Source organism: Zootoca vivipara, chromosome 1 (genome assembly GCF_965207765.1).
Source record: "Zootoca vivipara chromosome 1, rZooViv2.hap1.1, whole genome shotgun sequence".
NCBI classification, from domain to species: Eukaryota; Metazoa; Chordata; class Lepidosauria; order Squamata; family Lacertidae; genus Zootoca; species Zootoca vivipara.
Genome location: NC_142582.1, coordinates 119,937,426 through 119,960,809, shown reverse-complemented (window position 1 = coordinate 119,960,809; position 23,384 = coordinate 119,937,426). Strand labels below are relative to the sequence as shown.

At 42.2% G+C, this 23,384-nt stretch overlaps 1 protein-coding gene across 8 annotated transcripts in view; it reads right to left on the bottom strand.

Annotated features, from left to right (window-relative positions):
- PPP2R5C (protein phosphatase 2 regulatory subunit B'gamma) overlaps positions 1-20,692 on the bottom strand; it is a 78,498-nt gene extending 57,806 nt beyond the window's left edge. For all 8 annotated transcript variants that reach the window (XR_015946617.1, XR_015946618.1, XM_035105788.3 and 5 more), the window contains exons 1-3: positions 20,420-20,692; positions 18,223-18,288; positions 10,988-11,150 (exon numbers count right to left, since the gene is read on the bottom strand). Coding sequence is in view for 6 of the 8 variants with exons in the window: in XM_035105788.3 (XP_034961679.1) it covers positions 10,988-11,150; positions 18,223-18,288; positions 20,420-20,455 (265 nt within the window). In the remaining 2 variants the exon portion in view is untranslated. The remainder of the gene's footprint in view (positions 1-10,987; positions 11,151-18,222; positions 18,289-20,419) is intronic.
- Between the last annotated feature and the right edge of the window lie 2,692 nt (positions 20,693-23,384).

Genomic DNA, 23,384 nt, shown 5'->3' with positions numbered 1-23,384 from the left:
TCGAGGCATCACTGTATTTAACAACAACTGGTTTCCCAGTAGTGATGTATGGAAGTGAGAGCTGGACCATAAAGAAGGCTGATCTCCGAAGAATTGATGCTTTTGAATTATGGTGCTGGAGGAGACTCTTGAGAGTCCCATGGACTGCAAGAAGATCAAACCTATCCATTGTGAAAGAGATCAGCCCTGAGTGCTCACTGGAAGGACAGATCGTGAAGCTGAGGCTCCAATACTTTGGCCACCTCATGAGAAGAGAAGACTCCCTGGAAAATACCCTGATGTTGGGAAAGATGGAGGGCACAAGGAGAAGGGGACGACAGAGGATGAGATGGTTGGACAGTGTTCTCGAAGCTACCTACTAACATGAGTTTGACCAAACTGCGGGAGGCAGTGGAAGACAGGAGTGCCTGGCGCGCTCTGGTCCATGGGGTCACGAAGAGTCGGACACGACTAAATGACTAAACAACAAAATTTAATTTACTGGATTTGCCAACCCCCCCAAATAAATTTTCAATTCTCTCTCTCTCTCTCTCTCTCTCTCTCTCTCACACACACACACACACACAAAGCAGAGGATAAAAATAAAATACAGCAAATCAACACAAAACATTTTTATTGGCACTCCTGAATTAAAATTACAGGTTTTTTTTGTATTTTTCATTAAAGGTTTATTGGTTTACAAAAGTATGTGCAATGTCTCTTTTTACATTTTCTACAGGGTTCATTTGTTGAGACATTAGTGTTACATTAGGAAAAAAGGGGGGACGGGTGGAGGGGGCAATGGTGGGTGGTGGTGGGGTGGGGATGTTTTTATCCTAAATAAAGGTTAACAACTTTGGTTGGCCCTTTGGTTGGCCCTCACTTCATCAAATCTGGCCCTCTTTGAAAAAAGTTTGGACACCACTGGTCTAGGTTGCTTGTTTGTGGTTGGCTCTGGTGAACTTTGTTTTCATGTGTGGGTGGATGTTTTGGATCAGGTTAGCCATATTGATTCGTATGCCACTGGTGGATTCTTGTCGTTGTTTTGTTGGGCTGTGTATGTGATAAAGAGGAGCTATACCGGGGTGAAGGCATCTTCTTCTATTTGTCCCCTTGTTAGTATCAGCTTATTGGTTAATTTGTCTAGTAAGGCTGTTTCCCATACTACTTGGTACCATTGGTCCATGCTTACTCCTGACAGGTCTCTCCAGTGTTTGGTTATGATGTTTCTGGCTGCAGAGAGTAGGTGGGTTATGAGTTCTTTGTGATGTGAGTGGGCATTATTGTCTTGGAAGAATTACTGAAGTTACTACAACGGCTTGACAATTTTGGTAATTTCACTGAAACCAAAATGTATGCCTGAATGTTAGGGTACAGCTTCACGCAAACTTTGCAAGTGCAATGTATGGGGCACAATTCTAGAAGACTACAGAATTTAGCTCATTTAGAATCGTAGCTCTCGTTTTAAGAAAAGTTATTTATATTTATTTATTTGATTTCTCTACTGTCCTTCACCCAGGGATCACAGGGCAACTTACAATATAAAACACAAAAATGCATCACATAGTATCAAAGAAAAACAACCCCACCACGCTTAAAAGACCACAGATTCTAGGCCATACGGCAATGAAGGTATACTTGAAATTGTGAGCATGCCACCTGCTAAGATTTCAGAAGGCAATGAGCAGGTGATTAGAATTTCTAATGGACTGGTTGTGCTACTCTGCAGACCTTCTTGCCTCTCTCTGTGACCAAAGCCACAATAATGCAATGAACATTTCCTCAATTTGCATAATTTGCACAGGTTCTTGACTCAGAATTTGACTGCCTGGGCCACATGCATTCCTCTTACCCGCTTTGATTTGTGTGGAGCACATACATTCTCATCTTTTGCAGGAAGCCTAGAAAACTCAGAAGAATCGGAGTTGAACAAAAACCTTTAAAAAAACTGTTTTCTTGGGACAGGGAATGATTATTAAAATAGCTCCACTTCCCCTAAGGCAGGCATGTCAAACCTGCGGCCCTCCAGATGTTTTGGCCTACAACTCCCATGATCCCTAGCTAGCAGGACCAGTGGTTGGGGAAGATGGAAATTGTAGTCCAAAACATCTGGAGGGCCGCAGGTTTGACATGCCTGCCCTAAGGACACAAGCATGGTTAACAATTGGCCTGAAGAGCTATTAAGACAATGCCCAAATGTTGGGTCAATGTGCAGAAATTTGGCCTAACAATGGGGCAAGCCCTTGCATAATGAGCAGCTTATGTAAATAGAAATTAAGTGTGCTGGTAAAGATGCTGGTCAAAGAAAGGAAGCAACAAATTATTGCTTCCAAGTTAAAGACTGAATAGAGATGAACTTTAGGAAGAGGTCACAGAAACCCAAGTTATAATAAATACTTCAGGGGAGCACACAGGTTGAAATCCATGACTTTTTCTTTAAATGAATTTTGAAGGCTTCAGAAAGAGGGAAAGTGCTTCTCCTGGTTTGTTAGGACAATCTTGCCAGACTAGCCAGTTTATAAAAATGAGAAATTCCAAGTATAAACCCCCATTTTGCCACCAGAGATGGGGGTAAGGAAATATTCCAACTGCTTAGATTTTTTGTACTTATGGTATGTAAGCTTTTTCAGTTATATATACGTACATCTACATGGCTTTTGATGGCTGTCCAAGAGAGACTGCATTTGCACTGCAGCTGAAATCCTATACACAGCTTACTGAGAAATCAATAAACTGCGATACACTTTAGGAATGGCTTTCCTCTTTCAACAGATGACAGTGCACTGACACATTATATCCCAGTCTGTAGCTTGTCTAGACCGCTCAGGGAAAGCATTAGCTTTGGGTGTACTAGCCTAGTGTGTTTGTGGGAAAACAGACTTTTTTTCTGTCTTGTTAGGGCTCAAGAAGGTGGTGGTCACAGTGTGCACCTTGGGAAATTTATGCTACTGAATTTGCAGGCACTTTGCTTCTACCATCCTGCTTTGCTGGGGAGGAAACAAGCCACAGACTGGTTTGTTGTTACATGCCTTGCACACAGCAAGCCAGTCTATGGCTTATTTCCTTCCTGCCGTGCCAAGAGTGGAATGTACCAGCGATTCCCACATCAGAGGCAACCAGGCAGAGTGCCTTCTTGGTATTGGCACCCACCCTGTGGAACGCCCTCCCATCAGATGTCAAGGAAATAAACAACTATCTGACTTTTAGAAGACACCTGAAAGCAGCCCTGTTTGATCTTTTATCGTGTTTTTAGTATTCTGTTGGGAGCTGCCCGGAGTGTCTGGGGAAACCCAGCCAAATGGGCGGGGCAGAAATAAATTATGATGATGATTAGGATCATTACATCAGCACATTCATGTTGTTGCAATCCAGCCCAATCTCTGAGTGATGCAAGATTCCAGGGACTCCATGCACTTATCCAGGGTTCGTGTTTCCTTTCAGAATGAGGCAGAGCAGACTGTGGTGTCTTAATGATATATGGTTTATTTAAACACATATGCAACCTAAGTGTACAATGGAGGAGGGGTTCACAGCATCAATATCTCAAAAGAGTCTTGCTCCTCCCCTAGCCACAGCCTTGGATTCAAACAGAAATCAAACATTGCTCACTGACCCTCTGTTGTTGCTTTTGCTTCTAGCTCACTTCAGAGGAAACCTTGCTCTAAACTCTGCCTTTGTCTATCTCAGTTGAAGGACAGGCACCACATTTTGTCATCTGGCACAGACCCCTCTCTTTTTTGTTTTCTTAATGGCCGATCACGCAGGCGATCACCTCAACAGGAAGCTAGTCTGGCTTATAGTTTAACACTTGCTGGATCCAAGGTTTAGAGGGGTCTGGCACCCACAAACTCAAAATAAACTGAGTTCAATATTATTATGTGTTGGTTATAATGTGACATGCAAACCATGGCTATGTGTATAATAAATGTATATATAAATAAGCAGATCTAGAGTGATTGTCATGTAAAATGGCAATGGGAGATGGTACTATTGTTATTTCCTTCTATATCTAAATAGTAAATTAAATTATAATTAAAACATTTTTTTCCTTCGTGGAGAATGGCTCTTATAATCATTAAAAGAATTTTTTCAGAAACAGCATCATTATTTCATATGTATTATTTTGAGAAATGATCAGACCTGTAGAGTACTTTCATTTTTATATCTATGTCCTCTCCAATAACGATTTCAGTACTCTTAGGCTGCAATCCTGCATACATTTTCCTGGGAGTAAGCCCCACTGAACACACTGGGGTTACTGCTGAGTAAACATGCATGAGCAGCACCACTTTTTGAAGCATGAAAATTCGTAAGATTAGTAAGGCTGAAAATTAAGGGCGCTGCAGCCAAACAGCTACCGTAGCTGCACTGAATGGAAAGCATGAAAACTAGGTCTTGGAATGCAGGGAACTTTGTAAAGAGGGATGTGGAAAGGTTCTGTGCCCAGACACTTCATTCTCACTAGAAACACGTACATACTAAAAGCTAAAGGACACTTAAAGGATAGTGTCCACACACACAATTCTTCCTGCTTAAGTAGTCACGAGGAGGCTTTGCTTCAAGCATGGGTACAGCTGACAAAGTGTGTTATCAGTTATGGTTTCATTGGCCCTCTTCATCTAAGTGTTTAAAATGTCAAGCAAATACTGCATTATTTCAGCATGCCTTTGGTCTGTCAGGTAGCAGAATGGCTATCCCCTTTTGCTTGGAGTGATTTACCTGGTTTTCTTATATACAAATCTTATCAAAACGTTTTTAAAAGTATGTTTCCGAGTTTTCTTATGTTAGCTGCCTTGGGAGTCCCTATGGGGCAGAAAGGTGGGTTAGAAATATTTTGACTAAAATAAAGGCACTTGGGATTTATCTGCCCCATCCCAGGGAAGAATGACATAGTCCATATTGGTCCTACGATTTCCAGTCTCCCTCAACTGCAGTCCACTAAAAGTTCAATCACGGGCTTGAAAAGTTGCATAGGATTGGATGAGACTTACAAAACTGGGTGGCAACATTCAAATGCATGCAGAAAGGCTCATGCTGGTACACTCAAAGAGTGCTGCATACAAACCTTTTAATCAGAACTCACATACAAACCTTGAAAAAATTGTCTTGGGATACCGATGCAGTTTAATTTATTCCCTCTGTTTAATATACATTGGATAATGGAGAGAAAGAAGCCATGAGGCTGAGCTTGGAGTCAGGACAAGTCAGACTCTGGCTTGTTTTTGTAAGTGTGCACCAACACGCTGCACATTCATGTTAAACCATAGTTTGTTTTTAACTCTATGGTTTAATGTAACATAAGAACCAGGAAACAGGTTTGCTGGAATGATAGCAAGGCACAATAATTTCACTCAAACTTTGTTCTGTGTTCTTATTTGAAAGAGAAGGAAACCATGGCAAGGTGAAGATTCTTTCCAGGAAGCCATCTTTCAAACTAAATTTCATCTCGTCTTCCAGAATTCCAAAGTGTATAAACTATTTCTGACATTTAAGGAAGATGCACATTGCCTGTGGGTTTCAAAGAAAAACTAAGCAGAAACTGCCAGAATATCAGCAGTCTTCAAAGTCATGCAATTATACAGCTACAGAAGCTGGATTTAAAGGGGGGGGGAACCTGACAAAACCCATTCCAAATACTGACGAATTTTAGTTTCAAATTTTAAGTTTCATGGAACATAGTTCCAGTTTTAGATTTTGTTCCAGATATTAGCATTCCGTTTGTTATTTTAGAAACCTCAAAGCCTCATGCACACCGATAGCTTTATCAATACACTCCACTTTGGAAATACAAATCCGTTTTTGTTGTCACCTCTCTCCAAAAATTCTTTCGACTGAAGTCAAGAGACAGCTGATAAGCATGCACTGCAGACTCTCCAGCAAAAAGGAATTAAGCAGTCAGTTGGTCGCATGTCACATGCATCTATTCTATTCAAAAAAACACCACAGAAGTCTGCTCTATGCTGAGCATTCACTTGCAAAGGCTAAACTAAAGGCCATTATCAACAGAAGCTCTTATGCCCATGAGACACAACTGGCAGCATGTTAGTGGATGCCTACCTTGACACAGATCTCTATGAAAGATGTATCCATTTTTCAAGTCCTGAATTCAAAAAGGGCAATCAATACAAACTATGAAAATAATAGTGAGCTGAACTTTAAAAAGTGCAAGAAAGACATTGTAAAGCCTTTTGACTACATATAAGATTATATCTATTAAAAGTTGAGCACTCCCCTAAATATAAGATTTCCTTAAATTTAGATTAAAGAAGCAGCTCTGACAATGTAGGAGTTACTCACAAGACCTTTATTCTGGTTGGAAAATTGCAGACAAGTAGTGGTAGTTCTGGTATGTTATTTCACAACCTGGCTTGGTGTAGTACTTTGTGGGGTTGCTTCCCAGGGTAAGAACTTAGGAAAAGCTATTTTCAGTGCAATCCTATGTGTGTCTACTCAGAATTAGCACTGACTGAGTTCAGTAGGGCTGATTTCCGTACAGGTAGGCATAGGCTAGAGGACTTAGACCCAGTTTAACTCATTAATATATTCTTTACTTCCATTACTACCATTTTCTACAGCTGGAGTACAGGGGACTGCACAGAAATAAAGCTTTATACTTATTTCAAAATTGTGCTAATCTGCAAAGGTGAGGTCTATGGTTGTCAATAAATTCTATGGTGCTACTGGGAGACCGGTATAGTTTGGCATAGCTCACTGTTTTGTATGCAGAAGATTTTGGGTTCAACCCACAACATTCTTGTTTAGTCAAGCCTATCCAGATGCTTAGAAAGTAGAAGTAATTTTAATCTATTTTAGTATTTTAACTTCTGCATGTTTTAAAGTACAGTTGTGAATTTTCATGATTTCCTTATTTTATTGTTTTGTAAACCGCTTTGAAGGTTTTTTTTTACAATCAAGCAGTGTATTTTTTTTTTACAAAATAAATAAAGCACAACAACTAAATAACCTTTGCGTGAAATTCTGGATAAATGTTGCCAATCTGTGTATATAAAACAATGCTTGACTCTATATAAAGTTTCTTATAATCCTATTTATTTATTTATGCCTCCCATCTAACTGGGTTGCCTCAGCCACTTTGGGCAGCTTCCAACAAAATATGAAAACACAAATACCCCCAACATTAAAAACCTCCCTAATTGGTTCAGATACCAGCATTTAAATACCAGTGCTACCAGAAATTGTGCAGCCATGGTAAATTTAATTCTTTTCCTTGGTCCCTCATAAGTAAAATAGAAGTACTAGAGACCCAACTCCAGGATTTTTGCAAAAGCAGCACAAGGAATACTGCAAAGTTTTTCTTTCTTTCTTTCTTTCTTTCTGAGTATGCAAATATTACTAGTAATCTGAGTAATTCAGTTTTGAATACCCCACAAATATTCTTGCTTGGTCTGTAGGAAATTATTAGTTTTCATGCAGGAAAGAGATGAAGCCTATTTCTCAATTTTGAAGGACTGTATACAAGTTTTGAAGATATTTGTAGTATCCTTGACACTGATGCAGACTGCAAGTGCTCCACTCTTCCTATGAAGCCAGGTTAAACATTGGGACCAAATGCTATACCCATGAGATGCCACACACTCTCATTTTCTAATATTAACAGCTATCAAGTAATAGTTTAAAATCAAGCAACACCAAGACACCAAAGTTTCTCCTTTTATCTGTTCCAATGTCATAAAGGGCAGCCACCCGAGGCCCCAATTGGTTACCATGGAGTGCTTAATTGAAACAAACTAAAAATCACTTAGTAAAATCTGTTAGAGGAGCAGAGAAGAAACGCTCACATATTGGGCCAGTGTCTGGAGTCAGTGTCTCACTCTTGTTTATGGAGGGAGATGATAAGCAGGCCCAGCACATCAGCAGTGCAGGAGCCGACTGCCAAGGGTGCAGTCCTGCTGGCTGATAGGGTCTGCTTTGCCAGAATGTTTCCAACAGAACACTTGTTTCTCTGCAGTGCAGCTGGGAGGGCGAGAAAGGAGACAAAATGTCTCCTTCCCACCCCCCTTCCTGACAGTATAGGGTTAAACAAAACCAGTTAAACATTAGCCCAACCCCCAATAACCCAGGTGCTCCCTGGGTGGGGCTGAGCGCTTGAGGACACAGCCCTAGAAACTAGCAAGTTGCATTATCCATTTAAAAATCTCAGTAGTTTTTAGTTTCTACAAATTCCTGGGCAGCATCACATACTTTCTGCTAGTCATACACAAGTAAGGAACCAGCAACAGCTTATGTGTGGCTCAGACTTCACCCTCAGACTTCCCAGTCATACCATAAAGAGGAACACAATATATAGTATCTGCAGGAGGGATAATGCAATGAGTAATTAAGTACTGATGTGGTACAGGGCATGTTTCAGCTCACTGGATTATGTCCAAGACAAAATCCAATGAGCACAAGTGCTTACAATAAAAAACAAAAACATAGCAAAACCCACATGTTTTAGGTAATTTCCACCAAATTGGCATTTAATCGCAGCTACCAGTACTTCAGAGCTCAAATCTAGACAGCATCTTAAAAAAACAGAGACATCACCTTGCCGACAAAGGTCCATATAGTTAAAGCTATGGTTTACCCAGTAGTGATGTATGGAAGTGAGAGCTGGACCATAAAGAAGGCTGATTGCTGAAGAATTGATGCTTTTGAATTATGGTGCTGGAGGAGACTCTTGAGAGTCCCATGGACTGCAAGAAGATCAAACCTATCCATTCTGAAGGAAATCAGCCCTGAGTGCTCACTGGAAGGACAGATCGTGAAGTTGAGGCTCCAATACTTTGGCCACCTCATGAGAAGAGAAGACTCCTTGGAAAAGACCCTGATGTTTGGAAAGATGGAGGGCACTAGGAGAAGGGGACGACAGAGGACGAGATGGTTGGACAGTGTTCTCAAAGCTACGAACATGAGTCTGACCAAACTGCAGGAGGCAGTGGAAGACAGAAGTTTTAGTCTAAAAACAACCAGTGAAGGCAGTGAAGGTCCTGTGTAAGTGTCTGGAGGCGGTTGGAGGATGGATGAGGTTGAATCCTGACAAGACAGAAGCACTGTTTGTGGGGGACAGGAGGCGGGCAGGTGTGGAGGACTCCCTGGTCCTGAATGGGGTAACTGTGCCCCTGAAGGACCAGGTGCGCAGCGGGTTGGACATTTTGGACTCACAGCTGTCCATGGAGGCACAGGTCAATTCTGTGTCCACGGCAGCTGTCTATCAGGTCCATCTGGTACGCAGGCTGAGACCCTACCTGCCCGCGGACTGTCTCGCCAGAGTGGTGCATGCTCTAGTTGTCTCCCACTTGGGCTACTGAAATGCGCTCTATGTGGGGCTACCTTTGAAGGTGACCCGGAAACTACAACTAATCCAGAATGTGGCAGCTAGAAAGGTGACTGGGAGCAGCCGCCGAGACCACATAACACCGGTCTTGAAAGACTTACATTGGCTCCCAGTACGTTTCCGAGCACAATTCAAAGTGTTGGTGCTGACCACCCCCATTGTTCTGCCCGGACACTGAGGTCCAGCGCCGAGGGCCTTCTGGCGGTTCCCTCACTGCGAGAAGCCAAGTTGCAGGGAACTAGGCAGAGGGCCTTCTCAGTAGTGGCACCTGCCCTGTGGAACGCCCTCCCACCAGATGTCAAAGAGAAAAACAACTACCAGATTTTTAGAAGACATCTGAAGGCAGCCCTGTTTTGGGAAAGCTTTTAATGTTTAATAGATTATTGTATTTTAATATTCTGTTGGAAGCCACCCAGAGTGGCTGGGGAAACCCAGCCAGATGGGCGGGCTATAAATAATAAATTTATTATTATTATTATTATTATTATTATTATTATTATTATTATTATTATTAACTGTAGTTAATGTTACACCAGTATTTGCATTTACCACCCTCACTAATGACTAGTGCTCTCTCTCAATTAGGATTTAAAGTCAGCTTCGAACTGTGGTTTCAAATCCAGGTCAGCAATAGCTACCAAGGCAGGTGATGGATTCATGCCAAAGAAAGAATACGTAAACCCGCTCCCTTTGTATGTGACCCACACTTTAGAAATACCCACAATTGAATCTGCATCATCTCCAAAACTTGCTTAAGGATTAATTCCTCTTCCCAAGGAAAACTGAAAACTGCAGTTCTGTGTTGGCAGGGCAAGATTTTGCTAATACAGCATCTCACGAAACCACAATCACAGAATCATAGACTTGCAGAGTTGCAAGGGACCCTGAGCGTCATCAAGACCTATAGGGAAAAACCTTGGCAGTTCAACTGGTGTGAATTTCATAACCTTTTATTGTGCCAATATGCCCAGGCAGAACAATTCGTAAAAAGTGTGGGCCAAAAGTGGTATGTCAGAGGTTGAAGCGCTAAAAGCCATATTGGACACTGCTCATGAACTGGGAAATATTAATGCCAAGGCTCTTTAAAAGCTGGAAATTTGCCGCCATCACCTATGGAATGGCATGCACTCATAGCCAACAGTGTGAATGTCCTCTGTTCTCCAGATCACTGCCAGCATCTGCAGTAGAAGCCCATTTGCTTTGCTTTCTGAAATGGCCCAGGGCCCCACAATAAACCAAAGCTTGTGTAGTTTTGGTTCTACAGTAGATGCTTGCCGAGTGAGACTCCAAGAAGTTCTCAGCCAATTTTTCCCCCCGACGTCACGACTGCACAATGTTATCGCATGCATTTTGGAATGTAATCTGCTGCCCGTGCCCCAGGGCTACAATCCTGCAGGCCATCTGGTGAGCTGGATGTGCAACAAGGTCACTAGCTTTTTCTCCCTTCTCTCAACAGCAGTTTATGCACAGCATGACAAGTCACTTTGGAAACCAGGCGAGTTCGAGAAGTGCTCTGAAGACTCAATCTTTGAGGGGAAAAGGTCAGAGCCTCTGCTGTGCATGCCTAAATGAGCTCTCCAAATTGAAGCCTGCAGTTGCAGAAATTTGCTCACTCTTACATTACCAACTTGATTCTAAGACAAGGATTACTGAAAGAAAGATAGTAAATACCTTTTAAAGCTAGCAGTTTCTGGAGTTCTCTGTTGTTGGCAATATTAAATCTTGAGGAACTCTGCCGTTTTTCTTTCTTCACTACAGGTAGTACAGGAGGTGTTTTGATTTTAGATATCTGTGCTGTAGGTACAACGGTGCTGCTGGATTTTTTGCTTGCAACCTGTTTTTCCCCCAAAACAAATATATATAAAGAATAATTAAGACTTCTTAAACAGAAGCAGTCAAACAATATAAAGCAGTCAACAATAGTTTTCACTTCTAATACCATTAGCACTTACTCCGAAGGGGCTTTCTTTTTTTGCTATCACCACATATTTAAACCTATTTTAGAAAACCTTAAAGGGGACAAGTCCATAATACCAAGAGACAGTCTCAAAAAGGTAACAAGTGCTGTAAGATTTGCTACACCCAATCCATGATCCAGAAAGGAAGCATCCTTGAGAAAATACCAATGTTCTTTACTTTAGGCAAGCTTTATGAAGCCTCTATTTTTGGCCTCACCCTTGGTGTGTCTATTTCACAAAAGCATAAAAATAAACCACAGTGCACATCTGATTGGACACCTGGATTGCCAGCAGTACATGTGAAAAGGATCTAGGGGTCTTGGTGGACCACAAGCTTAACATGAGTGTGATGCAGCAGGGGGGGAAAGCTAACACTATTCTAGGCTGCATCAACAGAAGTATAGGGTCCAGGTCAAGAGAAGCAATAGCACCATGCTATTCTGCCTTGGTCAGAACACATCTGGAGTACTGTGTCGAGTTCAGGGCACCTCAATTTAAGGAGGCTATTGACAAGCTAGAATATGTGCAGAGGAGGGCAACCAAGATGACCAAGGGTCTGGAAACCAAGGCTTATGAGGAATGGGTGAGGGAATTGGATATGTTTAGCCTGGAAAATAGGAGACTGAGAGGAGAACTTCAAATATCTTCAAATATCTAAACGCCTCTCACATGGAGTTTCCCCTGCTCTGGAGGTTAGGACCCAAACCAATGGATTCAAGATACAAGAAAAAAGATTCCAATTAAACATGAGGAAGAACTTTCTGACTGTAAGAGCTGTTTGACAGTAGAACAGACTCCCATGAGAGGTAGTGGCTCTCATTCCTTGGAAGTTTTTAAGCAGAGGTTGGATGCCATCTGTCATGTGTGATCTAGTGGAGATTCCTGCATTGCAGGGCATTGGACTAAATGACCCTCAGGGTCCCTTCCAACTCTACAATTCTATGATTAATGACTTTGTTTACTGTTGTATGGTGTTATACACATTTCAAAAGGAAAGGGAGGCAAAGTGGCTAAATATGTCTCTTTAATACCCATGAGGTTCAGCAAGTCTACGATCCATGTACTTTGAAGAAAGAACTACACTTGAAGAGCAGCTGTTAGAGGTTAGTTTGCTGACTTTCCTGAACCTTTAAATTAGAATTGAGAACTTACTTTGTATTTGCATTATGGTATTAGGTAAAGTACACATAGCATTTCAGATTCCAAAAAGCAGCACTTTGTTTACAACAAGCTTGCATCTATTTTTAACACTCTTTGCTGTCACCTTCATTTTAAAGACAGAAAACTGCTCATCAAAGTACCCTGTGTATAACTGAAACTCAATGCCTACTAGCATTTTTCTTTGAATAAAAGCTTACAGGTTGGGGCCTAACAGCAAGTGGAGTTGCACCAGCAGACTCTTTCCCCATTGCTGCTCTTGCCCACCCTAAAGGGAACAGTATGGAACTTCTGTATTTCCTAAAGAAGAAAAAGTTGCTTTAACCTCAGGATAGAGTGGACTATGGATGCACTCTTTGAACTATGTTTGTATTTTCTTCCAATACTGTAAACACTTTCTTTCTCATGACTAGTGTAGCTTCTACAGTGGTCTGTTGTCACACTTTTCTATGGTAGGGACAACCAAATGGTTAAAAGACCAATTTTATACACTTCCAATGGCCTCAAACAAATTTTTGATCACAGTGCTGTAAAAATATGGCAATGCCTGCAATTGCTGATACTGTTGCTGTAAATTGTTTTTATGGAGTTTTATTGTTGTAAGCTGCCCTGGGTTGTCTCCAGAGAGGAAGGGCGGGTTGTAAATTTAAAATAATAAATAAATAATACTCTTGCGGCTCCATCAGCTGTACTTGGCAGCTGGAACGCCATGTACACAAACGAAGCATGAATAGAAATACTATGTTTGCTTAACTAGTCACTATCGTTGGATGAAAATCCAATTCTACCACTGAAATCTTAGTGCCTGACAGCACATTTTACCATTTCTATACATGTATCTTTCAACAAGGAATCTGGTGGTTAGAAAGTGAGCAGCCACTTCACATGGGCCTAACACCCCCTCCTAAGAAGAAGAAGAGTTTGGATTTGATACCCCGCTTTATCACTACCCGAAGGAGTCTCAAGGCAGCTAACATTCTCCATTCCCTTCCTCCCCCACAACAAACACTCTGTGAGGTGAGTGGGGCTGAGAGACTTCAGAGCAGTGTGACTAGCCCAAGGTCACCCAGCAGCTGCATGCGGAGGAGCAGAGATACAAACCCGGTTTACCAGATTACGAGTATACCGCTCTTAACCACTACACCACACTATAGTACTGCAGACCCAAAGGAATATGCAAGTTAATATTTAGCCCTCAGGCAAGGAAGGGGGGGAAATCCATGGAACTTAAGTGTCTTTTTGATAAGGATATTCAATGAATTGTAAATAGGTGTACCTCTGACGTTTATTAGTCACACCACAAAGGCTCTTTGGGCAGTTGTGAGCAGGGTCTGCGGATGCACTTAATGACAACTCTAAACTAATTACATCTGATATGATGCAATTGTGACCATCAGTATTTGGACTAAAGTAAGCAAGACAGATGCTGATGACTTTAAAAAAAGATGAGGTCAGAAATAGATATAGCTGCTGCACCAACAAACTGCGGCTTTGCATCTCCTCCTCTCCTCCTAGATGGTAAAGTCCAGTACCACAAAACAACAGTAGACTGCTGAGTTTCCCACCCTGCTCTACTTAGTTGCTGCTTGTGGTGTCTGAAAAACTCAACAGTGTAATGACACCACACCTTTTTTGATATTCTGCTTTTGGAATCAGCCAAGCAGCTCCCGCTTTATGTAGTTCAAGCCTAACAGAATATAAAAGTTCAGCTGCAACCCTGGCCATGAATTCATTTTTTATTGGACTTCAGAGAAGTTGCATGAGATGTTTGAAATATGTTACCCATTTTACTAGTGCTTTCAGATCTACAGAGAAGATAACATAAAAGTAAGCACCACCATGAATTCAAATAAAATTATAAGATTTATATAGGTGTCTATAAATAAAGTATTTGTGGGATGCTGCCACTTGTGTTCTCCTTGTTCTTTGAATAAAGGACATTCTCTAGTCTTCACAATCTGGCATTTTCACAAGCACTTGAAACAAAACAACATATGCTAGTACATTTCCAGAAAGAGAGGCTTAAGATTATACGTAAAATTAGCCCAAAGTATTCAAGACAGATACAGGGGAGGGGAAAGGTGGAGAGGTTAAGCCAGGGAATATTGGGCCATGGGAAAGTGTCAAACCACCCAATTTCTGCTTTTGAAATAAGCTTTGCTTTTTGCACGCTGCAGACGTTACAACCAGTTGAACGGATATAAGATTTACCACCTAGCTAATGGATAGCTGCTGTTAAGAAGGCTAAGTAAAGCCAACTTCCATACTGAGCCTTTGGCCCATTTACTTGTGCTTCGTTGTGTAAGCATATGTGATTGTAGTGCTGATTCTATTTTCTGGGAAGCATCCAAGTGGTTAGTTTCTGTGTATCCCTTTGTTCCCTAGCCATCAGAAATGGCGCCAAAAGAGTCTGGTAGAGCTCTGCATTGTATAACACACAGAACATTCACTTAGCAAGGAATTTTTGCACTTTTTCTGCATCACACCTTTAGCCATTAATGGCACTTCAGAATATGCACGCACTATTTATTTTCATATAATGAGACACAATTTCATACTGGAGACTAAAATGGTTCCCGGTATGTAGATAAATAATTTCTTTTTACGTGCATGTACACAAAACAGATTAATATGTATTCAAACTTTTTTTAAAAAATGGAATATTTAATTGTACCTGCACTATCGTCTTACATTCCAATATGCACAATTATTCTGCCAGTAACGATTTACGTGCAGAAACACTTGCATGTGACAGTCCTTGTGGTTTTAGCAACGAAAGAGTATCTGCTGTGGGTGTTAGCCACCCCATGGTTTTGTTTGCATGATCAAGTCCTGGCTTGTTAAGTCAGGATACGTACAAGCTGTATGCACATGCAGACAGCTCCTTTTCCACCACACTGATTCTCCCTTTGTGTGAATGGTAAAAATAAAATAAATAAAAAACAAGACAGGATTCAGAAGTCAAGTTTAAACCATGGCTAACTTCATTTCCTGGTTTGCTTCACCACCCACACAAAGTGAGGACTAAAGCAGGGATGTGTGGGTGCATACCGTGCATGCGTATCCTGGCTGAGTGTGCAAATGTGGCCCATATGTTCAGCCACATCGCTGTCAATTCTCCATTCTCTCTCCATCCTCCTTTTCCCAGCAACATAGTTTGTCTCTACAGCTCCTTCTCTTCGCAAATCTTATACCAGCTGTCACTGATGCGACAGCTACGCTCATTTCTGGACCAGAAGAGCTTGGCTGCAGTAATTTAGGCACTCGTAACTTCTCAAGACTGGATTACTGCAATGCACTCTATGTGGGGTTCCCTTGTGCCTGAGCCAGAAACTGTGGAGAGTGCTTCAGCCCAGCTGCTGACAGGAATGAGAAGCTGTCTAGATGAGAAACACCTCTGCTTAAAGAGATCTGCCCTGGTTGCCCATCTGCTACTGATCCAAACGCAAGGTGTTAGTATATACAGGTGAAACTCGGAAAATTAGAATATTGTTGAAAAGTGCATTTATTTCAGTAACGCAACTTAAAAGGTGAAACCAATATATGATATGCAAAGCAAGATAGATCAAGCCTTTATTTGTTGTAATTGTAATTATTTGTCGTAGGCAGGTCAATTATAAATGGAATGTAATTAATGGAATGTAATAGTGATGTTGGCGCTGTGGGTTAAACTACAGAGCCTAGGGCTTGCTGATCAGAAGGTCGGTGGTTCGAATCCTTGCAACAGGCTGAGCTCCCCTTGCTCGCTCCCAGTTCCTGCCAACCTAGCAGTTCGAAAGCACGTCAAAGTTCAAGTGGGAAGGTAAACAGTGTTCTGTGTGCTGCTCTGGTTCGCCAGAAGCGGCTTAGTCATGCTGGCCACATGACCTGGAAGCTCCCTCGGCCAATAACGTGAGATGAGCGCCGCAACTCCAGAGTCGGTCACGACTGGACCTAATGGTCAGGGGTCCCTTTACCTTTAATAGTGATGTTTATTTTTGTATTATTGTAATTACTGTGGAATTTCAAAAAAAAATGTAAAAATTAAAAGAAAAATAATAAATAATAAGTTGCATTACTGAAATAAATGCACTTTTCGACGATATTCTAATTTCCCAAGTTTCACCTGTAAAGCATTAGCTGCTTAGCACCAGTTTACTCGCAGAATCACTCCACTGCTTCAATCTGTGGAAATGGTACATGTTTTATCTTTTTCCATTCTGGTTTTTAATAATGTTTCAAATGTTTTTAATGTTTTATTTTATATTTTTGCAAAGTGCAAAGAGGTTTCCTTATTATCAGCTGGCATATAATTTTTGTGAAATAAAGAGGGAAGCAGGTTTTCCTCTGGGAGCCACAAGGGACCCTATGAACACATATCTAGCTGCCACAGAAATCACACTCTTACTCCAACATGCACAGCAGAAGCTAGTCTTCCCATGCATCAGAGGCAGTGGGCTGAAACAGCCATGTATTCTAGCCCCAAGTCACAGGCACGGTATCTATCCTGTCCCACTGATTTGATTCTCGTCTGGCAAACAGCAATTCTGCTTGCATGCAGCACTAGTAAGTCATGTTGAAAATTAGGTGCAAGAGGGCCCCACCCATGCTGCACCACCAGCATACAGGAAGTACAGTGAGGCTAAGTGTATACCATTACATCAAAACCCTTTGAGTACTATCTGGCTGCAGTACAGGGTAGACACTTTCAACACACTTTGGAAACTTTTAAAAGTAATCATGCTTAAAAACATTGCTTAAGTAGTTCAGCTAAAGATTTGACAAAAGCATTAAAGAATGTGTTAACAGTAACAGACATATTACTTCCCTATGCCTTTTTATATAACTCTACAGAATTGTAGAGCTGGAAGCGACGCCAAAGGTCATCTAGTCCAACCCCCAGCAATGCAGGAATTTCAACTAAAGCATCCATGACAGATGGCCATCCTAAAAATGCCACAATAGTAACACATTCCAAGTGCTGAAATCTGCATTTGTCAGCACCCAGAAATGCCAAACCAAATCATTTTAAAACATAAAATGAGAAAGCTATAATTTCATGAAAAATAAGACCCAATGGAATTTTCGTATAGGCAAATGCGTACATGACTGCAGCCTTAAGAACAAATCTGTAGAAGGTACAGTACATTTGGCAGTCTTTCATGAGTCACAGGAGACATTCATTTCCTAGAGTCTATGCATTGTATCCAACTAATGTCCACTCGCAGTAGACCCACTGGAATTAATGGACCTAAGTTAGTCATGCCAATTAATTTCAGTAGGTCTACTCTATTAAAAACTGATACAACAACATACTTATAAAAGGCAAAAATATAGATCCTCAATCATTGTAGTGCAATTTTCCTAAATGTTCAAAGCACCTGAAGTGTATTATCTCAATATTTCTTACAACATTCCTGTAAGGTAAACCAGCACTATTATTCTTGTATTTCAGATTGGGGAGCAGGCAGAGCTAACAAACAGCAGTTTGCCTAGTTTATAAGAGAACAAGCCCCATTGACAGTTTTTTACTCTTAAAGGTGGCATACAGATCAAAACTGAATTTCTTAACTACAAAGAAAAATGCTGAGGAACAATTTTTTCATCACACTTTGAGAACTTCACATTACTAAGTCTCACAAAACAAGGTCACTAAGGCACTTCACTTTTTAGTTTTTAACTGAGAAGTTGCTGGTGATCACAAGAGGGACTGAAAAGCACTGCCAAATACTGTACCAGCAAAGGAATTTATAAAACATCAGTGTAAAAATTCCTGAAAGAAAGCAAAAAGTTTAAATTTGTAACATTTACCTCCATGTCCAGATTATCCTGCACATCTTTGCTACTTTTTCCACTTTTCCCTGCTTTCGGAGGTTCCTGAAATTTACAGAGACATGTAAGTTTCCCCTACTTAGAAACAGAAACAGTATAATTTCGGTTACAAAATCCCTGAAATAAAATAAATGGCAACACATGCTTACTATAAAAGAGAAGATGTTAGGTTTCCATTCTCTCTCTCTCTCAGCAAGCAGCAGTTTTCAAATCAAAATTAACTACCCCAACGCAAGTAAAAGGAAACATGCAATAGTTTTGAAAATTTCAAGGAAAGCTGTCAGAAAGGAGATGGAACAGGGATGGGCAATAAAGCAGCAAAAAGTATTGTGGCAATCAACCATTGCTTTCTGATTTTTAAGAACAGCTTAGAAACCTGGACAGAGACACTGAGGTCTGAGCAATTTCTAACCCTAGAGAATTATGAGGAGGCTGGATGGCCACAGCTAGTACAGAAACAGCTCAGGGAATATATCCTATGGTTGCAAAGATGCAACAGGTGATCATGACATCACCCTCAGTACTATGATCCTGAGGTCTACTTTGACCCCATGTGTTCAAACTGAAAACTATGTACAACAGAGAAGACATGCAAGTTCAAGGCTCACTCCCATAAATGTGTATGTTTATGACAGCAGGACTAAAGTGTAAGCCAGATCTGAGACTTTCCCCTCCCTAGCACTTCAGAATACACCTGACAATTAGAACCTAGGTTAACAGCCATCACAGAACACCTGGATTTGTCCTGCCCCTAAATTTATTGGGATTTATTTGGCCTGTGCTACAGCCTTTTTTGTCTGTTGGGGTAACAGTGAGATACAAAAGATAGAAGACAGAGTGCAAAAGCAAACAAATTCTGAACAGATGTGCAGATGTTGCATGGAATTCAACACTACAGGGTCCTGTTAAGTGGAAGAGGAGCCTTTTATCACAGTTTTAGCACTAAAACAAGACTTCTTGGAATGTCTGAAAGAGGCCAGGTTTCTGCCTCAGTTACCCTGTCAATTAGGAGACAAAGGACAGGTTTTACTTAGTGTCAATGGAAGCCCTGTGCAAGGATTTTTTTGATTGTCCAATAGTTTCCCCACCTCCAGAACCACACACATAGGGAGGACCATTCCATCTGCACACAGCCTGATCCTATGTATGCTTATTCAAAACACATCACATTAACCAGCAGCACTTACCCCCAAGTACCTGTGGATAGGATTGCAACATTACTTAAGATTTATGCCTAAACATCACTCACTTCAAAGCGATCAGGTCTGTGTCAATACGTTAATATGTTTCCCTACCCAAGCTGGAGGATGACATGTTAAACCTTAACATTTGTTTTAATTGCCTCTTTTTGCAAATACATGACAGAGCCAAATCCAGAAAGCTGACAAGCGTATCTGGAAGTTTGTTGGGACATGCCCCAATTAAAATATAAATAAACAAACAACACCAATTCCACCGTAACCAACTATGTTGTGTATTTCCCACTGGCCTCAGCTATGCCAGCCTTTGGCATTATAGACTCCCCTCTCCCCTCCAAAAGAAACCCACCCACTTTTTAGCAAGGAACACCAGACACCTCCAGCAACCAACCTCAAAGCAAGGGGTGCTGAGCCGCCCTAAGCCCGCTGCTGCAACAACGACGACGACGACTAAAAGACTTAACTCCGGCGCCACAGTAAACCTGTTAGTACTTTTTTTAAAAAAATAGCCACAAGACACTCTTTGTCGCTTTATTCCCCCCCCCCCCAAAGTAGGTACAAACTCTTGCCCTTTTGTTACCCTTTTCGAGATCCGTGCGGGAGCCTGCGCGTAAAATAATGAAGCGGGGCGCGCGTGCGTGAGGGGATAATAATGGAAGGCGCGTGTCTTATGTATATGTGTGTACACAGGGACGCGCGTGTTTTAACAAATCATCAGGGAAGAAGCAGCCGCCCTCAGGAGGTACACCTTTCAACCCCTGCCTCTGTGTGTGTATGTGTGGGTGGGTGGCTTTTCAGACCACCCTCCCCGAAGCCCAGCCAGTACTAGCACCGCTCCCGGCCCCCCATAACCCCCTTCCCCCCCCCAAACTCCAGCTTCCCCCGCAGGCCTGCCTGCGACACCCTCCCCGGCCACCCCCGGGGCCTGCTCCTCTCCCAGGACCTCCTCCAGCCTGCGCCTCCTCTTCAGGCCTGACCTGGCTCACTTTCTCCTTCTTGTTTTTATTCGGCATGGCCGGCTGGGTGGGCGGCTGGGGGCCCGCCAGGCCGGAGAGTCTCAGCCTCCCACGGCGGGGTCGGTGGCTCCCCCTTCCTCCTCTTCTTCTTCCCCGGGGCTGCCGCTGCTACTTCACCGGCCGGCCAGCCGGCCTGCCTCGCCTCCCTCCCGGCGGAAGCTTCTCCCCTCTTCCCTCCCCCCAACCAGCCAGCCAGCCAGCCAACCAACCCACCACCCCGCCTTCTCGGACTCCCAGGAGCGGCGGCGGCGGCAAAGGAGAGGGAGGGAGGAGGCGGCCTCAGTCGGCAACTCTCGCTCCACGGCGGGGCGGGGCCCCCCTCCATTGGCTGCGCTGCGTCACGTGGGGCCAACGTTGCTCTTCTTCCTCCTCCCCCTCCTCTCCGGTATATTCCACGTCCCCTCCCCCTCCTCCTCCGCCGCCGCTTGGGCGGAAGAGGCAAACTTCTCACGAAGCCGGGGGGCGAGTCGGGTTCCCGCCCTTTTTCCCGCCTGCCTGAGGGAAGGGTGGGGGAGGAGGAGAAACAGAGACGCACCCCTCAGCCCTATCGCCCCCAAAGCGGGGCGGGATATGGGGTAGGTGGGAGAGAAGAGGGAGACAGAGAGCGCATCATATGTGCCATGCATTGCTGCCTGTTCTTTGCCTGAAGCCCTCAGGTGTGTTTTGTGTCCCATTGCCAGCGTTGAAGCTGCTGGTCTGGTCAGCTGTACATGAAATTAAGGAGTGCCATCGTCTCAGCCAGCCTTAGATCAGCCTTGTCTCAGCTAAAAGACGACCTAAAGCAGTAGTTCTCAAACCTTTTCCCCCCCCCCCTCTTGGCCATACTTTCAGAATAAAACTTTGCTGAATTTTTTTTTATATATTATTGATAAGAAATCCACTGGAAAGCACAACTAGGATGGTCCTCATTATCAATCTTAATGCTCTTGCTCTTTTTGGAAAATTATAATAATCCGTATTCTGCAAATTAAAAAGAAAGAAAGATACCATACAGGTGAAACTCGAAAATTAGAATATCGTCGAAAAGTGCATTTATTTCAGTAATGCAACTTATTATTTTATATTTTTCTTTTAATTTTTACAAATGCTTTCTTTTGGAAATTCCACAGTAATAAAACAAATAGTTACAGTAATACAAAAAAAACCATCGCTATTACATTTCATTAATTACATTCCATTTATAATTGACCCGCCTAACGACAATTACAATTACAACAATAAAGGCTTGACATATCTTGCTTTGCATGCCATGCATCTATCTCATATATTGGTTTCACCTTTTAAATTGTGTTACTGAAATAAAAGCACTTTTCAACGATATTCTAATTTTCCAAGTTTCACCTGTACTACACTGGTTACAGGTAGGTAGCCGTGTTGGTCTGGGTCGAAGTAAAATAAAAAAATTCCTTCAGTAGCACCTTAAAGACCAACTAAGTTTTTGTTTTGGTATGAGCTTTCGTGTGCATTTCTGAAGAAGTGTGCATGCACACGAAAGCTCATACCAAAACAAAAACTTAGTTGGTCTTTAAGGTGCTACTGAAGGAATTTTTTTACTGTACTACACTGAAATGTTAAAATATTTATTGATCGTCCTTGAATCTCCTCCACATGTGCCATCCTCTCGCCACACCAATGTGGCACACCACACCCTTTGAGAACCACTGTCTTAGAGGAATGTGACCTTAGAACCTCTCTCTTTACAACTTTAAAACATGTAAAGGTTAAGGTAAAGGGACCCCCAACCATTATGTCCAGTCGCGGACTACTCTGGGGTTGCGGCGCTCACGTTGCTTTATTGGCTGAGGGCGCTAGTGTACCACTTCCGGATCATGTGGCCAGCATAACTAAGCCGCTTCTGACGAACCAGAGCAGCGCACGGACACGCCGTTTACCTTCCCCGCCGGAGCGGTCCCTATTTATCTACTTGCACTTTGATGTGCTTTCGAACTGCTAGGTTGGCAGGAGCTGGGACCGAGAAACAGGAGCTCACCCCGTCGCGAGGATTCGAACCGCCAACCTTCTGATCTGCAAGCCCTAGACTCTGTGGTTTAATGAAAATCTGTCCTGCCCCCTCTGTTTATTTTGACATAGGACATCTTCCCTGGCAAACTACATTTTTAATTTGTTACACATGGTGAAAAGGTTCAGTCTCTTTTGGAAGCATCCAGTCCAGTGTTTTGAGTAACTTTGGCATAATTTTTGGGGGGAATAAGTTCTCTGGTTACTGTTGTGCTGTACATTTTAGGAACAAAATGAGCCAACCATGTAATTAAACACACTGAGCTGGCAGTCCATACAGGAGCAGGTGGAGATCAGTAGCTTTAGTCACATAACTTGGCCAGTGTTCTGTTTTTTTAAAAAAATTGCTTTGTAGTACAGTAGTCTTGTGGGCCGACTTATGCAGATGTAAGCTATGCAAAGAAGAGAAAGCACCAACTGTACATCTTTCTTTACTTTGCCAGTAGTGTTTGTTATACATGTAAACAAACGAACTCTATTACGAGTCCAGTAACAGAATGCTATCCTGCTAGGAGCAGCAGCAAAATAGCTCTGCATATACTGGGATTTCTGAACTTTTTATCTTTGGCTCTGGAATATCAACTTCCCTTTCGAACAATGTTGCACATATAATTTACAGCCTAATCTTATCGATCCTGTTTAGCTACAGCAGCACAGACAATGGGTTGGATCCAAAGAGGCACGAGGAAAAGAGAAACAGCAGCTACTGTGGCTCCATAAAAGCTTGAGCAAGAGTCCACACACAACATTATTCAAAGTAGATTCCATAGCTGATCTCACACGTCCAATTGCACAAACAACAGTTGCAAGTTGCTCTTCTGCAAGTAGAATAATATATTTGGATTTATGACCTGACTACCCATTATGTTAACAACGTGATTAGTAAATCCCATCACAGGTTTTTAAA